Source organism: Clarias gariepinus, chromosome 1 (genome assembly GCF_024256425.1).
Source record: "Clarias gariepinus isolate MV-2021 ecotype Netherlands chromosome 1, CGAR_prim_01v2, whole genome shotgun sequence".
NCBI classification, from domain to species: Eukaryota; Metazoa; Chordata; class Actinopteri; order Siluriformes; family Clariidae; genus Clarias; species Clarias gariepinus.
In genome coordinates, this window is record NC_071100.1 from 36,059,743 (window position 1) to 36,083,968 (window position 24,226).

At 36.7% G+C, this 24,226-nt stretch overlaps 2 protein-coding genes across 4 annotated transcripts in view; one reads left to right on the forward strand and one right to left on the reverse strand.

Annotated features, from left to right (window-relative positions):
* pde5ab (phosphodiesterase 5A, cGMP-specific, b) overlaps positions 1 to 18,465 on the forward strand; it is a 47,264-nt gene extending 28,799 nt beyond the window's left edge. For 2 of the 3 annotated variants that reach the window (XM_053492580.1, XM_053492558.1), the window contains exons 8-21: positions 1,719 to 1,836; positions 2,039 to 2,123; positions 4,950 to 5,125; positions 5,880 to 5,939; positions 7,473 to 7,619; positions 9,913 to 10,038; positions 10,582 to 10,676; positions 10,858 to 10,945; positions 12,646 to 12,746; positions 13,126 to 13,203; positions 13,305 to 13,368; positions 15,942 to 16,016; positions 16,123 to 16,206; positions 16,318 to 18,465. In XM_053492580.1, the coding sequence (XP_053348555.1) occupies positions 1,719 to 1,836; positions 2,039 to 2,123; positions 4,950 to 5,125; positions 5,880 to 5,939; positions 7,473 to 7,619; positions 9,913 to 10,038; positions 10,582 to 10,676; positions 10,858 to 10,945; positions 12,646 to 12,746; positions 13,126 to 13,203; positions 13,305 to 13,368; positions 15,942 to 16,016; positions 16,123 to 16,206; positions 16,318 to 16,440 (1,420 nt within the window). In that variant the 3' untranslated portion in view covers positions 16,441 to 18,465. The remainder of the gene's footprint in view (positions 1 to 1,718; positions 1,837 to 2,038; positions 2,124 to 4,949; positions 5,126 to 5,879; positions 5,940 to 7,472; positions 7,620 to 9,912; positions 10,039 to 10,581; positions 10,677 to 10,857; positions 10,946 to 12,645; positions 12,747 to 13,125; positions 13,204 to 13,304; positions 13,369 to 15,941; positions 16,017 to 16,122; positions 16,207 to 16,317) is intronic. The other variant, XM_053492569.1, reaches the window with a different exon arrangement.
* Positions 18,466 to 20,397: 1,932 nt separating this feature from the next.
* mad2l1 (MAD2 mitotic arrest deficient-like 1 (yeast)) lies at positions 20,398 to 23,976 on the reverse strand. The gene is made up of 5 exons (XM_053492593.1): positions 23,833 to 23,976; positions 23,121 to 23,267; positions 22,784 to 22,904; positions 21,771 to 21,874; positions 20,398 to 20,706 (listed from the first exon to the last, which is right to left on the reverse strand). Exons 1-5 carry the CDS (start codon positions 23,894 to 23,896, stop codon positions 20,534 to 20,536), a joined length of 609 nt encoding a protein of 202 aa, XP_053348568.1. The 5' UTR covers positions 23,897 to 23,976; the 3' UTR covers positions 20,398 to 20,533.
* Positions 23,977 to 24,226: the final 250 nt, after the last annotated feature.

Sequence of the window (24,226 nt, forward strand, 5' to 3'; positions counted from 1 at the left end):
CTGATGGCTATATTTTTGTTTCTTTGTGTTGGCACTGGATTAAAGCCACAAACCTATTTTGACCGATATTACTCACACATGTGGCTAGTAATTCACCATGTGAAATAAACAGTGTTGTGATCATAGCGTTGTTTCACATTGAAAAGGAGCAGAACCATTTTTAATAAACACGTAATGACCAAAAACAAAACAAATAGCACAGATACCCTGGAGATTCCAAAACAAAATCTACACACCTCTGCTAGAATTGCAGGGTTTTGTAAAACAAAGATAAACCATGTAAGTTAAGATAAGATAAATCTTATTTTACCTTAATAATTATAAATTGCTGTTCTGCAGTAGCACAGAATAACAGTCACAGACAACTCAAACATATACAAACATAACAAAAGGGATACAATAAGATAAAATAAGCCAAGTACACAAAAGTAATATATATACCCTTGTACAGGGAGCGAGTATGTCTTAAGACAACATTTGTGCAATTCATTTCTCATCTGCAACAAGGAGGTCAACAATACTCCTGCATGTCAACATCTTTCTCAACTTTTATATGTTTGACTTTCTTCTTGTTGCCACTTATTTAGAAATAAAGGATTAATTCCATCAATCTAGGAACCGCTGTAGTCCAACTATGGACCGTGATGATTACAATTGTATTTATTCCTATTTCACACACGCATTCAGACACTACAGGCAATTTGGGATCGCCAGTTTGCCTAATCTGCATGTCTTTGAACTGTGGGAGACAACACACTAAGCACAGGGAGAACAGGCAAAATCTATGCACACAGATCTCAGGGCGGGAAACGAACCCAAACTCTGGTGGTTCAAGGTGACAGTGCTAAATGCTAAGTCACCATGCTGCCGCAATTGTGATGTGCTCCTTGTAATTTAGCTTGAACAGAAACATTACCCAGAATTATTTGAGTTCCAGTATCTAACATCTGACCTTTACTGACATCTTCTATTCTTCATAAACCAAAACTGCAATGAATGTAGAGTTGTTTTGACAAAAGTCAATAAATAAATGAAAAAGTCCCATGAATTTTATGTGAAAATTCACATAGGTAGCACTGCAAAAAAGAAATCAGATTTATAGTTAATTCAGGAAAATATATGGTAGTGGCTCAACTTAGAAATGAATATATCAGATTTCATATGATGTGTGCTGTTTATACTGGTATGGGAAAAACAGAACTGAGTCACATATAAGCAAAAAAAATCTGATTTGGGTCACTTTTGCTTGCAGATTATACATTAGTGTCAAGAAATCATAATTCACCCTTGTGAAAAGTGCTGAATGCTACAGTAGGTTGCCATCCCTTTTGAGTATTTTAAGTATTTTAATGTTTCTAGCTAAAATACTAAGCTCATGAGAGAATGGTTTGTGAATTTGTATTTTCAATATTTCCTGGTTTTCCTAAAAGCTTCGTGAAACTTCTCATTAGTTATTCCAGTAACTTAACAAGAACACATTTCACCAAGCTGCTTGCTTTTGGCTGCAGTGACCTTTTGGCTGCCTTATTAAGCAGAGACGTTTTTGTTTTTGTTTTTGCTAATCAAAGCTTGGTATACATGTACTGTATATGTTAGTTAGTTGTCAGGAATTGCAATACTTTTATAGTAGACCAATATAGCAAGTTTCCACTCTAACTGATGTTGTGCAATATAATGAAATATATTATATATATATATATATAATTTTTCCACTACAGAGACAGTGACGTAAGTAAGATCAACTACATGTATGCTCAGTATGTGAAGAACACCATGGAGCCGCTGAACATTCCTGATGTTGCAAACTTGATGTCTGATCAGCAGTTTCCTTGGACAGTGAGTAATCATAAGAAACATTCCCTTTGGACACTGGTATGTAAAAAAGATGATCCTATTCTGGGGTCAAAAGTTTTCCCACAATCACAGAGCTTTCATGAAGCCCTTTTCTTTGGACTCTTTGTGCCACCTTTTATCTTGTGGCAAAGATTAAGTCACTGCTTATTGAACATGAATGAATTGAATCACTCTCCCTTTCCAGAGTGAGAACCCAGACTCCCCAACCTACCACGTAAAGAGTTTGTTGTGCACACCAATAAGAAATGGAAAGAAGGATAAAGTTATAGGTATGTCTGTTTCTTCTAGTCATAGTTAATTTTTATTCACATAGCTGTAATGTCTAATAAAGGCTGGTTACTACTACAATTCTATGCTGTTTTTTGGGAGGGAGCATATGGTTTAATTTTTGGGGGGATTTTGATATTAGCATAGGGTAAAATTAGGATGTATAGGGTTTAAAAATATTATTTATATAATATTGAAATAATATTTCACTCACTTACTGAAAGTCCCAAAATATATTTTAATTTGCCAAGGCCAAGGCCTCTTTACTTCCTGATAGTGATCATGATTGATTACAGCTGGTGCTTTCTGTGTCTGTGAAGTGACCGACACACAGTACAATTTAGAAATTCCAAGGAGATCCGAGAAAGAGGATGATAGATGTACACAAATCAGAAATATGCAGATTCCTGGATCATTTCCATTGTACATAAGTACAAGTTGTTAGGAGGTGTGGCCACTTTAACAAGGTCTAGAAGAATACCTAATCTGTCAGCCTAGCTGAAAGAAAATTGGTTCAGATTGTCAAGAGCAACTCAGAAACCACCAAGTCACAAGCTTGCTATTACTTGGGAGCATCAGTGTCGATGTGTACGAGCAAGCGAGACTTAAAAAGCCTACTGTCCAAGAAAGAAGCCCTGAAATTGACACCTTCAGGCTTGACTTGCTTTGGATACTTTGGAGTTACTGGATTGTTGATGGCAACCAAAAGCATCTGCTTAATGCTTTAGGTTATGGTTAAATTTCCCAAGCAAATGTTAGGTGAGCTGTCTGTACATTTATTTGACCCTAAATGTGTAATTATGACCCTGTAGTTATTTAAAAAAACCCAAATTAAATTAAAACCTGTTTATGTTGTACAATCTATTAAAAAATTAGGGCTTAATATTTTTCACATTCACAATGACTGCAAGTATGTAGACAACATGTCCTTTAGGAACTTTACACCCCAGCCATTTACAATGCTAAAAAAATAGATCGGCGATGTTCTCACATTATTACAGCCTGTAGAGTTCTACAGCATTTCTCGGGCCTTTTTCAAGTGACCTTATTATGTAGCTTGGAGGACACCACCATTTTGGATCAAATGAAAAAAAACATTTCCCTCTGCGGTGAGTCCTGAGGAATACAGCACCTTTTGTAAAGCACTTTATTTTAAAAGCCCTCATTAGCAATCTTCATTTCCTTAAAATTTTTATTTCCATAGCTCCTAAGTCATCAAAGATCTGTGTTTGTGTTTGTGTTTGTGTGTGTGTGTGTGTGTGGGTGTGTGGGTGTGGGTGTGTGAGTGAAAATCAACATATTGGCATGTTTTCTAAAGGAGTAAGATTATGAACAATAAAGAAATGTTGATCATGTTTATGTCACATTGTATCAATTTATAAACTCCTCGTTTGATATGTAGTGGACAAAACGTGACAACGTGGTGGTTTTTCCTACCCTGGACTCGATCATTTCCAGTAATAGCACATTTCAAGCGTCACCAGAATATGATTAAACTCCCCCCTACAAGTACCTGTGAAAACTTTGCTACTACACTACCGCTCAAAAGTTTCGACACACCTTCTAACTCTGTGGTCTTTCCTAATTTTTATTTCTTTCTACATTGTAAAACAATGATGAACGCGTACAAAATATGCAATTATCTCTTTTGAACAGTTAATGTTGAGACGTATCTGCTACTTATGCTCTGTAAAGTATTTATAATGGCTCTAGTTAGAGGTGCTGTAAATTGGTGATTTTTGAGGCTGGTAACTCTAAATTAACTTTTGGTTTTGGTCTTGCTTTCCTCGGGTGGTTTCATGAGGGACTGTTTTATCATGGTGCTTGATTGGTTTTACAAATGCATTTGACAATACTGTTCTGGCAATAAATATTCCAGAAATAACATAAAAACTACTGTTGTTGTTGTTACATAATTACCTTATGTGTTGTTTCATACTGTAGTTTTGAAATCTCCAGTATTAAAAATGAATCACTGAACAAAAACAAAGAAATTTACAAGTGTGCCAAACTTTTGAGCGGTAGTGTATATAAACAGTAATGTTTCTGAACAAGTGCATTAACATAAACAGAGCCTTTCAGATATAGCTGACATTGCAGTCAGGATCATGCTGGAAGAGACTGCAAATCAAGATCATCTGGCTAATTCAAGAATAGTGGTATAAATGTTATATCTGTAAACAAGAATCAGTGGATAAATATTTGATCTACACTACCAATCAAAAGTTTTAGAAAACTTTCCAACTCCATGATGGTTCCTGATTTTTATTTCTTTCTACGTTGTAAAGGAATGCTGAAGGCGCCCAAAAAATGCATTAATCTCCTTTGAACAGTTGATATTGAGATGTTTCTGCTACTTATGCTTTGTAAGGACTTTATAACGCCTCTAATCTGAGGTGCTGTTAATTGGTCATTTTTCAGGATGATAACTCTAAATGAACTTTTTATCTGCGGCAGAGGTAGGTTTTGGTCTCGCTTTTCTGGGATGGCCGTCATTAGAGCCAGTTTCATTATGGTGCTTGACGGATTTTGCAAATGCACTTGACAATACTGTTCTTGCAAGAACCATTACAGAAAGGCTGACCTCTTAAAATAACAACTAACTGTTGTTTTTCATGTTGTTACGTGATTACCTAATTCCATTTGTGTTATTTAATAGTTTTGAAATCCCCAGTATTGTAGAATGTAGAAAATAAATCACTAAACAAAAAAAAAAAAGAAATTTGCAAGTGTTCTAAGACTTTTAAACGGTAGTGTAATTTACACTACTGTTTCCTAAGGACCGATAATGTTAAAATATATCTATTTGATTTTTCATTCACCTAAAGGGGTTTGCCAGTTGGTTAACAAGATGGATGAAGCGTCAGGTGAGGTAAAGGCTTTCAATCGGAACGATGAGCAGTTTCTAGAGGCCTTTGCCATCTTTTGTGGGCTCGGCATCCAGAACACTCAGATGTACGAGACTGTGGAGAGGGCCATGGCCAAGCAGGAAGTCACCCTTGAGGTCAGTGCTATTTTTATTATTACTTAGCAAAAAATTTAAACATTTACGCAATGTCCCAAGGGATGTCTCAGCAGAGGTTTAAAATGGAATATTAAAAATGGCTTTATTTATCGTAAAGTCTATTATTGAGTAACAAAGTTTTTTTTTTTACAGAGAAGACCACGTCCTCCCCTTGTGTACTAATCTAATCTGATCCTATACTCCCATTCACACTCAGCCCTCTTACCAATTTATCCCTCCTTCTTTTCTTAGTCCTCTGAGCTTTTCCTCTGATTCCTCCATTCTGGAGATGTCACAGTCAGAGGTACCCCCAGTGACAAGCACTCTCCTGCAGCTGACACAATGGCAGGGCAGAGCTTTAAACCTTCTCCTTTCCGTCTCTCCATCACACCATTCCTTTCATGACGTTTCCCTGTTATTAATGACCCTCGCAGCAGCAGTTCGAAAAAAATAAATCATGCTTGGCGTCAACAGATGACAAGCAGAGGAAGCTGTGCTGTTTATACTTTCACAGTTTTGTCAGACTGAGCTTGTTAGTCAGGATAGTCAAGGACAAACATGCTGTGACTCAAACGGCAGGAAGACTGGTGTCATAGAGTGTAAACGGTTGTGCTGATTTAGGAAAGGGTTATTTAAATACACAGCCTTGTCATAAGAATGAAATAAAAGGTGAATAAAATTAAATTGAGGAAAAGAGAAATACGTAAATATATGTGTGTTTTTCTTTGTGCATGGCTTTGTATATGTTTCTCAGGTTCTCTCTTATCATGCCTCCGCTGGGGAGGAGGAGACACGGGCGCTCGAGGTAACTGCGGTAAATTACAATTTATTAATTTATCTTTTCCCTACACATCTTTTTCTCCCCATTGCGTTTAAAATAAATTTATTTGGTTAGCATTCTAAATTCAGTGCCCTACTTTTGCTTTTAAAAAAGCATCTCGTCTAATTATCAGAAAAATCACATAATTGATAACAAAGGTTTCCTATTCAATGTATAATCACAGTACTACTTGGGATTGACATTCTCGAATTTTTAACCAAACCTTGTTTCCTGTGACGTGATGTCAATTTGAAGAATCACAGAGTGGCTCCTCAACTCATGAATGTCTTCACAGCCCAGCCAGCACTAGTCTACCTAAGTAAAGCCTGAGACAGGATCTAAACAGGTTGTGTTGTATGGGGAAATGCTGCAAAGAAAATGTTTCTCCATTATTATTTGCTAGAGCAGAGGTCCGTCTCAGAAAGCTGGGAGTTAACACAACCGATCCAAATAGCGCTAACAGTTATTGTCCCTGCAAAATGTAAGGTTTTAAAATGTTCGGCCTAAACCTGTCAGCACTGCTTAACACATAAACAATCCGAGCATAGATTTAATGAAGTCACGGCATTTATCTTTTGGGCTGACGTGATTTATAATAAATCTATATATTGTAATAAATCTATACACTCATCGTCTATACCGCTGTGCACACACACATACTCACAAACTATAGACAATTTGGGAATGCCAATTAACCTCATCTGCATGTCTTTGGGCTATGGGAGGAAACCGGAGTACCCGGAGGAAACCCACCAATCACACAGAGATGAGAATCAAACCCGGACCCTGGAGGTGCAAGGCGACAGTGCTCACCACTAAACCACCGTGATGCCCTAAATCTATACATTATAATAAATCTGTCTATAAATAGGCTACATTCTTTGATAGTCACAACTATGCATTTATTTATTTCAGTAGCTACATAAATACAGTACATTCTGATCAGCCGTAATATAAAAACTACCTGCCCAGGCTTGTGTCCCCCTTTTGCCACCAAAACTCATTTTGTGGTAGTACTGATTTATTAAGGTATGGACTCCACAAGATCTCTGAAGGTGTTGTGTGCCATCTAACACCAAGACATAGATAAGGTACTATAAGTTATATTCCTGGAAGAGTTAAGGGAATCTGTCAATCAGATTTGTATGTCCAGATTTGTTTGACACAATAAACTATTTGTCATATTCCTAAAACCATTCTTGAGCATTTTTTTGCAGTATGGCAGGGCGAGGGTGCATTATCATGGTTAAAAAGGCTGTGGGATGTGCTGGATATACACGTCTGATCCATCATGCACCGCCTCAATCCTTAAAAGACTTAAGGGATCTGCTTCAAGCGTCTTGGTGCCAAATATCACAGAACACATTTAAAGATCCTTGTGGAGTTCATCCCTGACAAGTCAGAACTGTTATGGTGGCACAAGTGGGACTAACATAAGATTAGGCATGTGGTTTTAAGGTCACAGCTAATTGTTTTTTACTTTTGTGTTAATATGTCCCTTTGTGTATGTTATTTTTTGTCCAAAAGGCAGCCACTGTTCCCTCAGCTCAGTCTCTGAGGCTACTAGACTTCAGCTTCAGTGACTTTGACCTGACCGATGCTGAGACCACCCAAGCTACTATCCGCATGTTTGTGGACCTCAAGCTTGTGCAGAACTTTCAGATGAAGTACAAGGTATATGACCACCACACAAACCTTTAAGGCAAACCACTGAATAAAAAACAAATAATAATAATAATAATTCTACTAATCCATCAATCATATAAAAAAAATCAACACTTTAAGTAATTCTGACATCCTGAAGATGTAGTGCATTTAATGAGGAGTAAACTAGGTTACTGTGCATTTTACAATATTAGGTAATTTAGCAAAAAAAAATAATAATTTTAGTAAAGTATCAAACATTGCTTTCCATTTACTAAATGTCAGTGCACCAAAATAACTGCTCTGGGTCAGAACAAAAAGTCTTTGCTAACTTTAAAAACATATCCGTCTCCTTTAATTTAGTTCAGCGTTGCCAGATGAAGTCCATACCTCTGGCTATCTGAGCATAGGTACAGTAAAAACGGCTGTGTACTTGGATCTCTAGAACAAAGTCCTTTTATGGCGCTTGATGCCAGAAGAGACGGCAGATGGATGAGGCACAAAGACAGGCTTTTTATTGATTTCCTAGGCAGCGCTTACTTTGAGCTGCATGAGTCTAAGCAGGCTCTCTTTAACCACTCTGGCGTAGAGTCCAAATCAATCACAAAAACTCTGCTAGCTGTGACTGACCACCCGCCGAGAGCCAACTAAACCATGTCGTGTACACACACAAACTGATCAAAGAACGATACACAGTTGTGATGTACTGACATTTTATGGAGGCATTGAAAGTCAATTGCAGATGCTTTGTTACAAGGCAGCATAACACACTTGGAGGAAAATAATCTCTGCCTTTTTCTGTCCTCATGAGATCACAAATGCAAGAGATTAGCTAGTGTAACTGCAATTGACAGGCGAGGAAAAGTATGCCATACCTCCTACCCAAGACACATTACCAATTTTGCCTCCTTGGCTTCAGGCCACAGACGGCTGTGGTATTGTCAAGGATTCTGCCCCACAATATAGCAATGCTTTTAGAGCTAATGCTTTTAATGTTGCACTTGGAGGCATGCACTACACTTTTTAATATCTCTGCCACTGCATCTATTTTTTTCACACACACTATTCAGTATATTATTCTTTCTGTGGAATATGTTTTTAAATTAGGTTTGTTTTAAATCAGGTTAGTAGGTTAAACATCGGGAGTATTGTCCTCTACATGGGGATATTGTTGGCAGAATTTTTTTTTTATGCGGTTAAAAAGCTTCTTGTGTGCTGCAGAGGTCCTGTGTAGTGAGACTGACAGTCTAGGATGGTGGGTTAAATTTTTAAGAAAGTTTAACCACAAAAAAAAAAAAATCTCTCAGCCTCTGAGGATACTGGAGAGGAGACTTTGTCTGATAATTCAACCTACAGTAGGATTCAGGATTTGCCAGGCTATGGAACAGTGAGCTCGTCTGCATGTTTCTCTGGATTTGGAGACCATCTATGATGTCATAATTTGATATTTGTTGTGGGAGGCACTGTGGAAGTATGATGTTTCTCGAATGATACTTTGTACAATGCACAAGGTTAAAAGGAGTTGTGTCCACATTGTCCTTTGCAGGTAAAACCATTTAGGATGGTTGTTGGACACCATTGCCCCTTGTCCCTACTCTTATATGTAGTTTTCATTGATAGGATATCAAGACTCTACTAAGTTTGTATAGATTTCCAGTATGTTGAAGGTAAACATCACATTCCAGTTATTGTCAGGTGAAGATGTTCTCTTGGTACTGTACAAAGAAGATTCCCACAAATGACTTCACGTTGTTTACTGAACAATTTTCCTGCTGAATATAGTGTGGGTGAATCAGTATCTGCAAATCTGTAAAGGCCTACAGTGGATATTCACCAAAGTTGTTGGTATCCAATATAAGACTAGTGGTAGTGTAACATCACTGTTATTTGCAGATGTGTTCTTTGCCCCAATCTGAAATCGACCCCAATATGCAATAATGAGTTACCTCATGACTTTTAATGAACTTAATATCTTTAAACTGGAAGAAGTTGGGGCAAAAAAAATGTTATACCTAATCGTCCCCATATGATGATTTCACTAGGACTATAGTGTAGTTGGGACAAAATGTCATGTCCTCTACAGGGACATTCAAGTCTCAAGAGGTTAAGAAAAGCACATGACATATGGAGGAAACATAATTTGATTAGCAATTTTCTTGGCAATTGAATTATAAGAACTAGCAAATTTAATTTGTCTTATTCCGTTAAGGATGTGCACATGATCCAAGATCTGTCACCATTATTTTTTGTTACAGAAATTCAGTTTCCATTTTCTCTCTTGTATCTGAGCAAATTACGAATCTGTAACTTCTTCTGTTTTCAGAGCCTGTGCCAATGGATCCTAAGTGTGAAGAAGAACTACAGAAAGAACGTGGCCTACCATAACTGGCGGCACGCCTTCAACACGTCTCAGTGCATGTTTGCCATACTTAAATCAGGCAGGTTACAGGTCAGTGCAGGACATTCTTCCCTCAAAGTAAAGGCCTTGGGTAATCTTTTACTGAGGTTTATTGTAACTTGAAATAAAGCAGTTACTGTGTCTGACACCTGTTAAAACAAGTGTATGTTTATTAGTAGGCCCTGGGCTATACCTGTATCCATCAAGTGTAATACAGACACAAAAAGCTACATTTAAAAGTCTGCATAACATAACCACGATGGAAAATCAACCACACTAAAATGCTAACTAGAATTTTGGAAAACAATAAATGCAGTTTTATGGAAATTTTTGTTGTGTTAAATAAATACTTTATCAATATTGTTTTTCAGTTATGATTCACAGAGATTATATTGAGAACTATACACAAGCAGGCGGAATTATAATGTGGTAGAAATTACAAGTTACATATTACATTAGTTTATATTTATATATAGCAGTTTATGCTCGTTCTGCCATGAGTTTTATTTAGAAACATATGAACTGAATTTAGCTCTCAGGAAAAAGTCTCATCACATGACTGGAAAAAGTAAACTTCTATTTTAAACCTGACAGAACAATCTAAATGATATGGAGATATTGGCCCTGATGATTGCGACTCTGTGTCATGATTTGGACCATAGAGGTGTCAACAACTCATATATTAAGAGGTATGTTTATCTTATTTTATTTTAGTTCCCAGTTTATAGTGAGCAGAACCGACTGGGAAGAGGAATGGAAAATTTGTTCTTCTGTTTGTTGCTTGATTGAATGTGTGGGGAGGGAGGGGGGAAAGGATCAAACAACGTGTGAAAGACAGAAAAAGACTCTGATTGTTCATTATGTCAATAGGAGTGACCACCCTCTAGCCCAGCTCTACTGCCACTCCATTATGGAGCATCACCACTTTGACCAGTGCCTCATGATCCTCACCAGTCAAGTAAGAACTTCTAAATGGTTGTTAACAAAACAAAAGGGTTATATTCTACAAGACCATTACGGTTATTTGATTAATGAATCCTTTAATCTAATTTTATTGCATTATAAACTGCAAGACTAAGTAGCGCTACACTGACATTTAAACATATATAAAAGCTAACAATGGGTGACAAATTATAGGAAAAAAAAACTAACAAAAACAACACCACTACTTCAGCATGCCTTGCTGTACATTCTACAAGTCACTGGAAGTGTACTAGAGTGATTAACACCACTCTCCCAGAAGATAATCTTTAGATAGTGTTTTGATGACCATGTGGAGTGTTTGGTTTGACAGATCAATCCAAAATCTCCCTTAGGTGGTGAAGGTTTGTCAGTGTTGAGATCTGGTGACTGTGAAGACCATTGAATATGACTTATATCAATTAAAAATAGAAATGTTTCATTATAAGATAAAGGTAAATAATTAGAAAAGCTTAACAGTTTTTAAAAAATCTTCATGAAAGAGCTACCACTTTTGTTTAGAACCTGTTTATATTTTAGTAAAACTGATAAGATAATATTAGGTGATTTATATTTGAGGAAGCATGAAAGGATCACACAAAGACCAAACACTGAGAGCATTTTGATAAAATCTATTTTTTATTTGTTTAAATCAACTCATGCATTTATTGTGAAAAGTTAGCATTATGCAAGTCAAACCGGGCCTTTTGATTGTGCAAAATAACAGAGCACTTTATGAAAGTAAAAAACTCCCTTTATTTATTTTATATAATCCCTTACTACACTAATGCACTTAGTGATTATAGATATCATAGAGCAGGGGTCTCCATATCCAGTCCTGGAGGGCCAGTGTCCAACACAGTTTGGTGATTCTTCTTCTCAAACCCAGCTGATTTAACTAATCTGTTAATTACTAGGTTCAGTGGGTGTGTTTAGGTGTTGGTGAATTACAAACTGTGCTGGTCACTGGACCTCCAGGACTGAATTTGGAGACCCCTGTCATAGAGGTAGGAAGGTTTGTCAGTACGCTGGATTCATAATCAGACTGCCTGCTTCACATTTGAAATACTGTCCTTCCAGGAGCACCTTTAATGGGCCAAACGTGTTGAAATGGTTTGGAGCGAGGTCAGGATTGTACGAAGGATGTGGTGATAACTTCCAGCCGAGGTCCTGTAATGTACAAGTAGTGTTTGTGAATGATTGTGCATACAGTTCCCACAGACAGATGAGCCTCTTCTGCAAATTGACGACATGTTATTCCTTAATTTTTTAAAGATCAGACATTCGACACACTAAATGTTCTCAGGAACGGCTGCAGTTGGACTCCAAACCATTTCAGCCAGGATCACGGACATGTGATATTTTTTTTTTTTTTCTTAAAAAATGTTTGCACCATTCAAATGTTTTGTTAAGCACAGTACAGTGATGAGACTCAAAGCCTCAGTAATTCTTCTGTTAATGTCAATTGGTTTTAAGCCTTAATTCACAAAGAAGTACATAAGAACCAATTTGACTTGAACGCCCCTCATAGATTTACTGAAGAAATGAGTTGGGATCCAGCATGCTTTGACTGAACAGCCTTTATTTTTTAAATGTTTATAGATCACTAAGTGAATAAGCAATTGAGATATGCTCATATTACTACAGTCTTCTTTCCTAAATTTAGACAATAATGTTTTATCAACTCTGCTTTTTTAGGGAAGTCAAATTCTAGGCGGCCTTTCAGTGGAAGAATATAAGACTACACTGAAGATGATTGAAAAAGCTATTTTGGCTACTGACCTCGCCCTCTACATGAAGTATGTACCAGTCATAGCTGAGAGAATAAAATACAACCCACATTAGTAATCAATACAGAAGCTAAAGGCCATTTGTTTTGTTATAGTAAAAATTGTTATACTCTGTAAACATGAGTAATTAAATCTTAAAGACTGTTTGTTTATATTCAGGTCTTATTCATAGATTTACATTTTAAGTACACATCTTACCTAAAATCAGCACATGATAACGTTTAGTCTATAAACCTGTTAGAGGAGTCTGAACAATCCAATAGAGGCTTCTGACAAAATAATAATACATACTACTTGAATAAAGATTTGTGTTCAGTGTACTAGTAAAGTAAAGGTGTCGTTTTTAATTAATGTTTTTTTTTTATTATTATTATTATTATTACCCCAGGAAACGGACAGAGTTTTTTGAACTAGCAAAGAACAACCAGTTTTTTTGGGAGGAGGATAATCACAGAGACTTGCTAAGGTGATTTATATGCATAATTTTCCCCTCTCATATTCTAAAGAGTAATTATTTTAAAAACTGTCACACACTAACAGTGGTACTGGGGGGTTTTGACACTGCAGGTGTATGCTGATGACTGCATGTGATATATCTGCCATTACCAAACCCTGGCCTGTACAAAAGAGGGTAAGACCTAAATAAGTCAAATTCAAATTCAAATTTTATTTGTCACATACACAGTCATACACAGTACGATATGCAGTGAAATGCTTGTTTGGGAAGTCACAGGCACTGATTGTATATAAATTCATAATGTGTTAATGGTATTATAGTACATCATGTCTAACACATGCCTATGTACACACAAACAATTGTAATAGAGATTTCATGTCCTTAAAATGTGCAAGACATATCTTAGACTGTTTGAATAAAGTGCATATATTTAATATAATTTACAGTGGCATGGTGGCATAATATACAGTAGTGTCGCTTCACACCAAGAGGGTTGGGGGTTTGAATCTCATCTTTAGTCTGTGTATGGGTTTCCTTTTTCTTTGCAGTGTGGGCTGATTGGTGTTTCCAAATTGCCCATATTGTATGATTGTGTGTGTTGGGTGTGGGAGTGCTTGTGTCTTGCGATGGGTTGATGCTTGAACCAGGGTGTCGCCAGCTTTGTTTTCTGATCTCCCTGGGACACACTACCCAGAAGTCTGTATGGTGGATGAATGGATGGATGGATATTCTACAGTATATGCTCTGTATTTATTGCATTGTATTATCAACATATTTAAGTATTTTGTATTTCATATGGTAAATAGTCTAGGTAGAATTCCGTAGCCACTCTGATATGCACATAAAATAGAATGAAGCACTCAAAATACCATATTTATTTATTATTATTTTTCTTTTTTCATTTTTTTTTGTAAAATTGTATGCAAAATAGTTATACAGGTAGTTCCTGGCTTAAAAACATTTGTAAAAAAATTTTTTAGTTATGAATTCTAGCAAGTATGAACAGATTGCGGTTCTACTTCTGAAAAAAAAATTGTAAAAAAAAATTGTAAAAAAAAGTTACCGATATTTACAATTACATACAATATTTTAATGTGAAAGTGAATGTATGAGAAGTCCAGTATATTGTATGTGTGTGCTTATGGGGGGAGTGGAAGAAATGAGTCGACCTCACTGGTGTCAATTAATCAATCCGGAAGCACAATAATAGAAAATGGCTGTCCTGTAAAGTTGTCCTTATAGTAAATAATCATAATTTAAAAAAAACAGCTTTGAAATAAAAAAATGGCATCCGGGATTCCCCTCACGATTTAAATGCGCAAAAACAACACTGTCACGTTTCACTGCAAGATTCACTTCCTTAGGCGCAGTGATGGTTTTTTATGGTGTTTTTTATGGAGTTAGGAGACAGATTTAGTTAAGTGGAGCGGTATACAATACATTGTATATTCGTGTCTAAGGTGCAAAGACTCACCTTGTTGGACTTGAGAACAAATCGGACTTACGAACGTTTTCCCGGAACAGAACTCATTCAGAAATAGGGAAAACTATGTGTATTAGAATGAAATGTCACAGACAATCGAATTTAATCAGAAAATTCATTAGTGTGCTATGAGCTAATCCTGACATGTTCTGCTTGCTAAAAATCAGCAGCGAAAACTAATGACCCAAGCAATCTGAGCCCTTTTGAACAATCTGGACATGATGGTTTACTGCCACCTCATAATGCAACATGTTTGCACTAGTCTGTCAGTCTCCGAAGTGCAAAGTTAGACTGAACTCAACATGCACATTTATAATGACATAACATTGTGATTGTAAAATTGTGTGCGCATACTATTACTAGGGGGTTTGGTCCCTGAATCTGTAAAAAAATAAATAGCAATGAAACTTGTAGATACCTGTATATACTGTATATAAGTGTAACTTTTATATTGTGTAAAACAGGACTAAATCATTTTAGAATGTGTTGTGATGTATCCTGACATGAAGCAGAGCTACTCATCTCAATAGCAGAATGCTTTCAAGTGTTTTATAGGCTTTTGCCTAATTGTTATTTATTAAAGAATGACGTTACACTTCATCTTTTTATAGGAACATTTAATGTTGTGGAACATCTGCAAAACTAATTAAGTGCTATCACTTTGATATGATTTTCCCTTGCAAGCTGCTTTCTCTTTCTAAATAAGCAGCTTTATCTGTGACCTAAGATCTTTTAGGTGTTTATTTGAAGCATCTTCCATTGTTACTATAGAAAGCATAAAATGTAAGAATGAGCACAGTAGTAGTAGATCATGGTAGTAGAAGCTACTAAAATTAAAAGGTCATTTCAAACAAACAAAAGAAAAATAGTATATTAATCAGAACTTGTGAATTTACACTGAAATAAAATTTGGTGGTGTTGCGAAAAAGTGACCTCTAAAATGGTTTATATGCTGTACTAAACCAGTGTAAATCTTTGTAAGACACTTTTGATATATTGCCTGTGTAACGTGTGAATGTGTGTCAAGTGAAGCCTTTGTGCACAAAGTGTCGAACTGTTTGTACAGGCAGTGTGTACTCATAGAATGATTGTAAATCAGCGAGGAAGGAGAGGACCACAGAGAAAAACTAAGGCTGGAATGTCAGTGTTGTAAGTGAAAGGCCAAAAAGAGGAGTAGCAATATTAGTACAAAGGTGAAGGTTTCTCCACCCCCTGATGTCCTGTGTGTTTTTCATCTAACACTTTTATTCACTTGCATTTGCAGATAGCCGAGCTCGTTGCCACAGAATTCTTTGAGCAAGGGGACAAGGAAAGAGAAGAGCTGAACATTGAACCTATTGTAAGTTCACTTCCTGTGCATTACATCACACTGTCCAAACAGCAGGGCCATGTCAAGAGCAGCGTCAGATTTCACAACTTTTAAAGAGTGCCTTTGTCTTGAACAGGATCTAATGAACAGAGAGAAGCGTGATAAGATCCCCAGCATGCAAGTGTCTTTCATCGATGCCATTTGCACACAGTTGTATGAGGTAAAATGCTAGGACGTATTTCAGATGATATTTATCCAAGTTTATGATGATGATGATGATGATGAAGAATATATTTATTTTCATTTAAATGTGTGTGTTTGTGTTTTCTAGACACTGGCCAATATGTCAGATTTCTGCTCCCCCCTACTGGAAGGCTGCAGGAAGAACAGGCAGAATTGGAAGCTGCTTGCTGAACAGGCTGAGGAGGCGAGCTTAGTAATTGGAGGACTTTAAACGGCTCATCCCAGTCAGCACAAGATCTAAAGTCTACCCCCTTCCCTTACCCTTACATCCTTCTTCATACCACACACTGAAGTTGTAAGCAATTAATAATTTTTAGTCATGAGTCGTGCTATGAAGTGTTCACCAACCACTATGAAATGAATTGTAATTTTATCTTTTGGGATGTAGCTGAATCATATTGGTTCCATGTAGCTTGGGAGATAAGGGGACGTAACGCTAAAGCAATATGGTCTAAAGTACAGTCACTTATATGTGTAAGTTACTTTTTAAAAAATCACAGGTTTTCTTGTTAAGAGGAGTGATGAGAGTTGTGCTTGATGTTTATATTAGCTTCGGAAGTTAATAGGTTCTAGTTAATAGGTCTAGTCACTGAAACTTGTGCTTTCAGCAATGAGTCTAATTGGGCTTTTAACATTAGCAAATGCTTCATTCTAAAGTCACTGATTCGCTATTATCTATTTATAAAATATCTATTACTTGCTTGGACCTTTTCAGGTAATCTTAAAGTAAAGGAGATGTTGGGGGGGGGGGGGGTGTAATAACCTTTTTATAGTCACTCCAAACCCTGCATAGCGTCTATGCGAGGACGTGTACAAGATGTTTTATTTATTGTTTTAGTCCCATGTCAGGGTTTTTCTGTAGATCAGTCACTGAACAGAGGCACAAAAGGAAATAATTTATTCATCACTACAGTGCACCATACAGTTAAGTTAATATAATTAACTTCTAAGGAACACACCCACTGCGGATATGAAGAAGAATGTCATTTTGTTCCACATCGTGTTTGTTTTCACCTGTCTTTTGTATATTTATTAACTTTATATTATGTTGTGAGAACTTGGCTACTTGACCTGTAAGTCTTGCATAAAAGTAAGTAAGGAAAAAAAGATATATTTAATTGTTCACAAATGATCATTTCCTTTTTTGGAGTTTTTATATGTAATGGGAATACAACTAGCAAACATGTACTTGTTGCTGAAACTAAAGCATTTGATTGTAATTTGGTTTAATTATCTTTTCAGAAAGCCCATTGCATCGTTACCAGAAACCTAAATAGAAAGCCTTATTCCATCTATTCCATAGATTTATCTGTCTCAAGAACATACATTTTACTACCTGCCATCATTACAAAACATGTTTAGTGTTATACATGGTGAATGTGACTGCTTTTGGTTGGTATTGGCTGTGTAAAGTTTCCTCATTCCCCAAAACTTTTACTCTTGACTGACTGACCTGGTCAACTAATTATGCCAATATTGTGTATGTTAAAGTAATCAGCATTGACTAATAAGCCTGCAAGCATAAACAATTAATAAAAGTGCTTGTGCTCCTTAATTTTTCTAACTGCCAATAGTGCCTTCAATACCCAATGAATGCCACAGAGAAAGCTATAGCATTTTAACTAAAGACCTTAAGAATAAATGGTTGGTAATCAGTGATTAGTGGAGGAATCTTTCATAACAGCAATCAGTAAAACCAACTTCACAATTATATGTATGATGGACAGATGTCCACGTCGGCCATAACATTAAAACCACCAACAGGTGAAGTGAATAACATTAATTATCTTGCTGCAGTGGCACCTGTCAAAGGGTGCAATACCGTAAGCAGCAAGTGAGTTCTTATAGCTTATGTCTTGGAAGTAGGAAAAATGGGTGAGCGTAAGGATCAACAGGTCTTTTATAAGTGCCAAATTGTGATGGCTAGATGACTGCCAGAAGTGACCCAAGGAAAGACAACCGGTGAACTGGTGACAGGGTGATGCATGCCTACAGCTCACTGATCTGTCTGTGGAGCAAATGGCTGCTAAATGTTTCATTACACTGTCGCCAAAATCATGTTCCTTTTTTTATTATTATTGTTTTAATTGTATATTCTATTTCCATGTGAGGTGGTAAAATGTTGCCATTCTTCTATAATCCAACAGGTGGTGCACTCTATCTAATCTATTCCCATATTGCATATTGTGTGGTCGGAGCAAATTATTGGCTTAGTTTCTTTAGAATTGAAACAAAGCAAAATAAAAACCTTTAATAGAATCAGGATCTATTTGTAATGCTTTACTTGCTCCAAAATTTATGTTACTGAATAATAATCAAATGCATAAAGGTCTGATTCATACACACCAGTATTATCATTTCAAACCCAAGCATACTAAACTAAGAATAAAATTCATGCGTGCCCCCACCGATTTTGCATACTTAAAGTAAATCGGTGCCTTTCAGTCGTCTTTTGAAGATTTTATTTTGCCGCCAATCTATTAGTCTAGAACCTGAATGGCTTGATGTGTTTTGTAACCCTGCCAGATTGATGTCTATTCAGAAGCTTCATGGTTTGAGGAGCTCTTCTGTTCTTTTTCATGCTGATCAGGCCAGCTGGTGTTGAGGAACCTGGGCTTTGATGTGTATGGAATGACTGGTTCAAAGAGGAATAGATTATTACTTTTACTCTAAAGCCTAATGCAGACATAATAACCTTCCAAACACCCTGCATTTTCAACCTTATGGACAGTTGCAATATATTGTATGCTTTGCTGTTAGTCCTGCTTTCATAAAGATTAATCATAAATACTCTAACATTACATAGCTTCACTGAATACCTACATTGTTCCAATATTAGCGTATGCAGTAAACTTTCAATCACACGTTCAAATCTGAACATTGCATTCTTAGACATTAGCAATCACCCATACTTGGGCTGAACAACACTGATGTCATATTTTCTGGTGGGCTTCCCATATTAGTTCATGGCATTGAACAGGGAGGTCTTAAGTCTGCAATGCTTAAACTATGTATTCTTTCTGCATCAAACCTTTTACAAAAGTTTGATGATGGAAAAAAAGTCCAAGTCTTGTAGTTTAAGGCTGTTCAAACCCAGTTCTTAAAGACCAGTATCCAGCACGGTTTGCAATTTAAACACACCCACTAAACCTGGCAATACACACATTAGTGAGTTTTGGGTAGCATTATAAGCTAGGTAGAAAATCCCCAATCTTTGTGGAAACTGGCCCTTCACATCTGGATATAAAGAGTCAGTTTTGTGTAACAGACAATGGTTTGGTGTCACCCCAAGTTGAAAAAATTAGTACAATTATATACTTATTTTACTCTTCTTGTAAGTCAATTTTTTCACTGTATATAAAGGCCTTTACAATAAAGGCCTAATTAAATTAAAAATACTTAATGCAACCACCTCAAACAGTGCCAAGTTGCTTGAGCAGAATTATAAAGGTGGCATAAACATATAATAATCAGTTCAATATGTAAATATTAGCCATATAAACACTTAATCCAATAATTTCTCTAATTGAAATATAATACAGTATATTGTTTCTGCAGGTTTCAGGGATAACTGACAAATTTCCAGGATGGAAATTTATTGTTATGGATAAGCTGTAAAAGACCTTGCACTCTCCTTCTGTATAAAAATGCCAGTGGTAGTATGTACTACCTGGGACTGGATAAAGAATTAGAAATAACAAAATACAGATTTGGTTCCCATGACACATCTATTCTGTTCATCTTCTATTGAATGAATTAAATTCACAACTGGGAAAAACAAGGTTAATTTATAAGGTTAAATTTCTTTTATAAGGTGTAATTTCTGTCAGATTAGGTTCACAGAAGCAGACCAATTTTGTCAAAAGTTTAGATCCTGATTAAATGCTATCATCATGTAAGCATAAATAGAAAAATGTTTTCAAATAAATAGAAAAAAAAAAAAAAAAGAACAACATGGTCCATATAAGTCTAACTATAAACATGATATTTTAATTATCTACTCAAAACAGAAAGTAATAAAAAGTTTCTGATGCGTTGGATGCATAACTTATATTGATTAGTTGAAAATCTCTTGCTTGCTTTTAAGTTGTATTTGAGGGACTGGTGCCACCTATTGGCCACATTGAAGATAACAGCAATGGTAAGGAGTGCAGAACACTTAAACCAGGATTTTTTTTATTACTATTTTATTTTCAGACATACAGCCATAAAAACCTCAGAAAAAAGGAGAATTTTTTTTTTTTTGGAAAAAGACATGAAAACTATGTACAGAAAAATAGAGAGGGACAGAATGGAGAGCATGGTTACATGGAGTTTGTTCTTTTGTAGGCCACCATACTGTTGACTTTGTGGATGGACGTAGTGAACGAGCGAAGCCGAACCTCCTCCGATTGGTTAATAAGCTGTGGCCCAGACTCCTCCCACTGCTCAGGGACCTCCAGATCCTTATCTGTGTAGATTAGGAGGTCGAATGCACCTGTATGTGTGTGAGAGAGAAAGACAGACAAACCCAAGATTTTAAGTAAATTCATTCACATATGGGGAGAAGAGGGAGAGAGAATTAAAGAGAAGAAGAAAAAGAACACCCACAGAATGAATGATTTGTAGTTAACTGGCATTTCATTTAATCTACAGTTATATCATGAAAAGGGATTCGTTACTTACAATACATGATTGGATTTTTGTTAAAGCCATCCCTCCAGAAATGCCCTAATCCTTACCATTTTAATAAGGCTCTAAAATTTATGCAATGTCAAATGTCATTATGGGATTGTTTAAATGGTAGCTTAGCTGCATTCTACAAACAACCCACAGAGATGGCTGACACTTTATCGTGGAGTGTTTGTAAAGAATTGTAAAAAATAATAAATGTAATAGTTTTAAAAAATAAATAAATTAAAGGCCATGCTAGCAACAACTCTAGAAATTGCTGATGGTGAACAACCTTCACAATGTTCATCAAACTGCAGCCACAATGTTGGAAGCACAAAAAAATGCTGAAAATGAACTTTTCTAAGCTGCAGCATTACAGTTTCCCTAGAACTAAGATGCCTTAACATGTTCCAGCGTGACAGGCTCCATGTGCAGCATGAGCGGCATGAATACATGGTTTGCAAAAAATTAAGTGCAAAAACTTAAGTACAGTGTTCTGCATAGAGCCCGGACCTTAACCTTACCGAACACCTTTGGCATGAAGTGCACCAATACCTCCTCACACATCATCAGTGACTGCTCGTGCTCTTGTGGCCAAGCATTCACAAATTCCCAGAGCCATGCTTTAGAAGGTGTGTTCAACAATACTGGTGCGATGGTCAGCTGTTCACAAACTTTTGGCCAGATAGTGTATTTGCCATATGAAGCTTTGCACAGGTTTTTTCATTATAAATATTATTATTATTATTATTATTATGTAAACATACGCTAAAATTTAGCACTTACTCAATTAGACTTCTAAGACTTTTGTCACGTGTCTTGCATAGAAAGCAGTCGGATCCCTACAATTTTCATGAATCTGTAAGTGTGTTGTAGTGGTGTACGTACAGGCTGTTTCCAGCAAGGGTAAGAAGGTGACTGTGGCTGTGATCTGTCTGATAACTGAGCGAATTTCTTCCTGGATGGATTTCATCGACTTCTCTCTGGGAGCACTGTGATACACAAACACAACTAATTACATACAAGTGCATTCAGAAACTATAATTCAGTCATGGGGAGCTCAATTAAGCAATAACCCCACAATCAATATTCAATATCTCTTTAATATAGACAAGAAATGAAAATAATTAATACCTTGTGAAAGTGCTACATTTGGGTTTATACAAGAATTTGACATTTCTTCTATACTGTACTTACAAGTTTAAGTGATGTAGAACAACATTTTTTTTTAAAAGGGGGAAGGGGGGTGATCAATGGTTGTATAAAGAATATAGGGTGTTGAAGTCAATCTGGGACTTACTTTTGATTTTGCAGAAAAACTAACCACACTTATAAGAAGTAAAACTTCGCTAATTTCTCTATATAATACCTGGCTACACTAATGCACTTATAGAAGTTAGTATAGAAGTTTTCTCAGTATACCAGAGCTAAGATCAGGATGCCTGCTTTATGCCTGAAACTTTGGCCTTCCAGGAACCCCTTTAATGGCCCATAACATGTTAAAATGGCTTGGAGTGAGGTCAGGACTGTTGAGGGATGCGTAATATTTTCCTTATTATGCAAGTGATGTTCCTGAAATATTGTGTGCACAGTTCCCAAAGACAGACGCATCACTTCTGCAAGCTGGTAACAATTTATGCATCGATTTTCAAGGATGACGTGTTCCACTCACTGAACATTTGCGTGAATGACAACAGAGGGCTCTGATCCACCTCGGCCTCGATCGTCATGCACTAAAACATTTGCACCATTTAATTGTTTTACTGCAGCCAAGAGCCTCATCACCAAATATCAACCGAGTTTACACCATCATTCACGAGTAAGGTAACCATCAGTCCCAGTTTAATTCGACCGTCCCTCCTGAATTGGGTTTTAGAAACCACAATGTTTTCTGTGAATACCTGCTCTCCTTGGCTGTCTTGTCACACTCTATGTCAAACTGCCATCTCTCCAGTACTTCGTTTGTCTCAAGGCACGTGATCACCACCACCAGCTTCTGCACTGTGCAGTCAAACAGCCATTCTGCCATGGAGGTAAAAAAAATAAAAATAAATAAAATGACAAAATAATTTCCTAGCGTATCTTCCATTGTTGAACATTCGGATGGGAGGGGGGGACCAGCAAGAGTTAATGATGACATAACTGATCAAAGTATATATTAACAGAGGTTCAGAAAAAGGAAAGGCACAGAAACATACATAAAAACTACTGCAAGGGCTGTCTGATGTCAGTGCAAACCTTTGAGTTGTGTCACCACGTTGGTGAGGTAGTTCTTCAGTTTGGGGTCAGTGGTGAGCTGGAGACTCATGTCATACTTAGTGACTCTGGTGAAGGTCTCTGCAGGATAGATGCCCCGCTGGTATAAGATGCTGTTAATCCCAAATGCTGTCAAATAACAGTCACAACTCAATCAGAGTGTGTAAAATGTTCTCGAAAAAAAGAAAAGTCCTAATGTAATGCTCTGGTAACACATCTAAAAGACAGATTTGCTACATACCAAACAGGAAGTAACCGTGAATACTTAGTCACACGTGCATGTCTAACAGCCACGTTACCGAAGTTGGATCATCACAACTGCATTAATTTAACAGACTTGTTTAAAGAGATGCAGCTGCATTGAATATACTGTACAGTAAAACTGCCTTACAGTTGGATTGCTGGTTTAGATCATGCTAATGCTAATTACAATGGTGCTGCAGGCTAACAAGGTGAACAAAAGGTGCTATTTAACCAAAGTTTCAGCCGTGCATAAATGTTATAATACAAAACTACTATACAAAGCATCACGTTTTCCGAATTGCACAAGAAAGTAAATGCTAAAGTAAAACAAGTCACGTGACAGGAACATTCCAGATTTATGTTGCTTGCTAAGCAGGCTGCTGGCTAACGGCCTCTCGTTCAAACCATAAATATATATATATTTTATATAAATATAAAAAATTTTACTTACAGAAAAACTCAGCAACGAGTTCGGAACTTCCTTTCAAAGTTATCCCCTGCAAGGTTTTGGCCATTTTGTCTTGTTTTAGCTCTCTTTAAGGCTACGAATGCTGTCTGGCACCAGCTCACTTATTTTTACCCGCCGCCCAGTTTGAATTTTGAACGTTTGCGCATGCGCACAACCGAAAGAGCGGCGACGTGCTAATGACGTCACAGGCTCCGCATATGTTGGAACCCTGTTTGAAATTTCCCTAAGTTTCTCTCTTTCTCTCTCTCTCTAACTTTTTTCTCTCTTTCATTTTTTTGCCATATAAAGTCTTATCCGTATCTGGCACATCTCTACTCTTATTTAAAATAGCAAACCCCCTGATGTGATTGTTAAATGTAGAAATATAAAAAATAAA

Coding starts and splice junctions, on each gene's coding strand:
- mad2l1 (XM_053492593.1), bottom strand. CDS start 23,896: ATGGCCAAAACCTTGCAGGGGATAACTTTGAAAGGAAGTTCCGAACTC. Junction 23,268..23,832: donor ACTCGTTGCTGAGTTTTTCT/GTAAGTAAAATT, acceptor GTTATTTGACAG/CATTTGGGATTAACAGCATC. Junction 20,707..21,770: donor ACCCTTGCTGGAAACAGCCT/GTACGTACACCA, acceptor ACACACATACAG/GTGCATTCGACCTCCTAATC.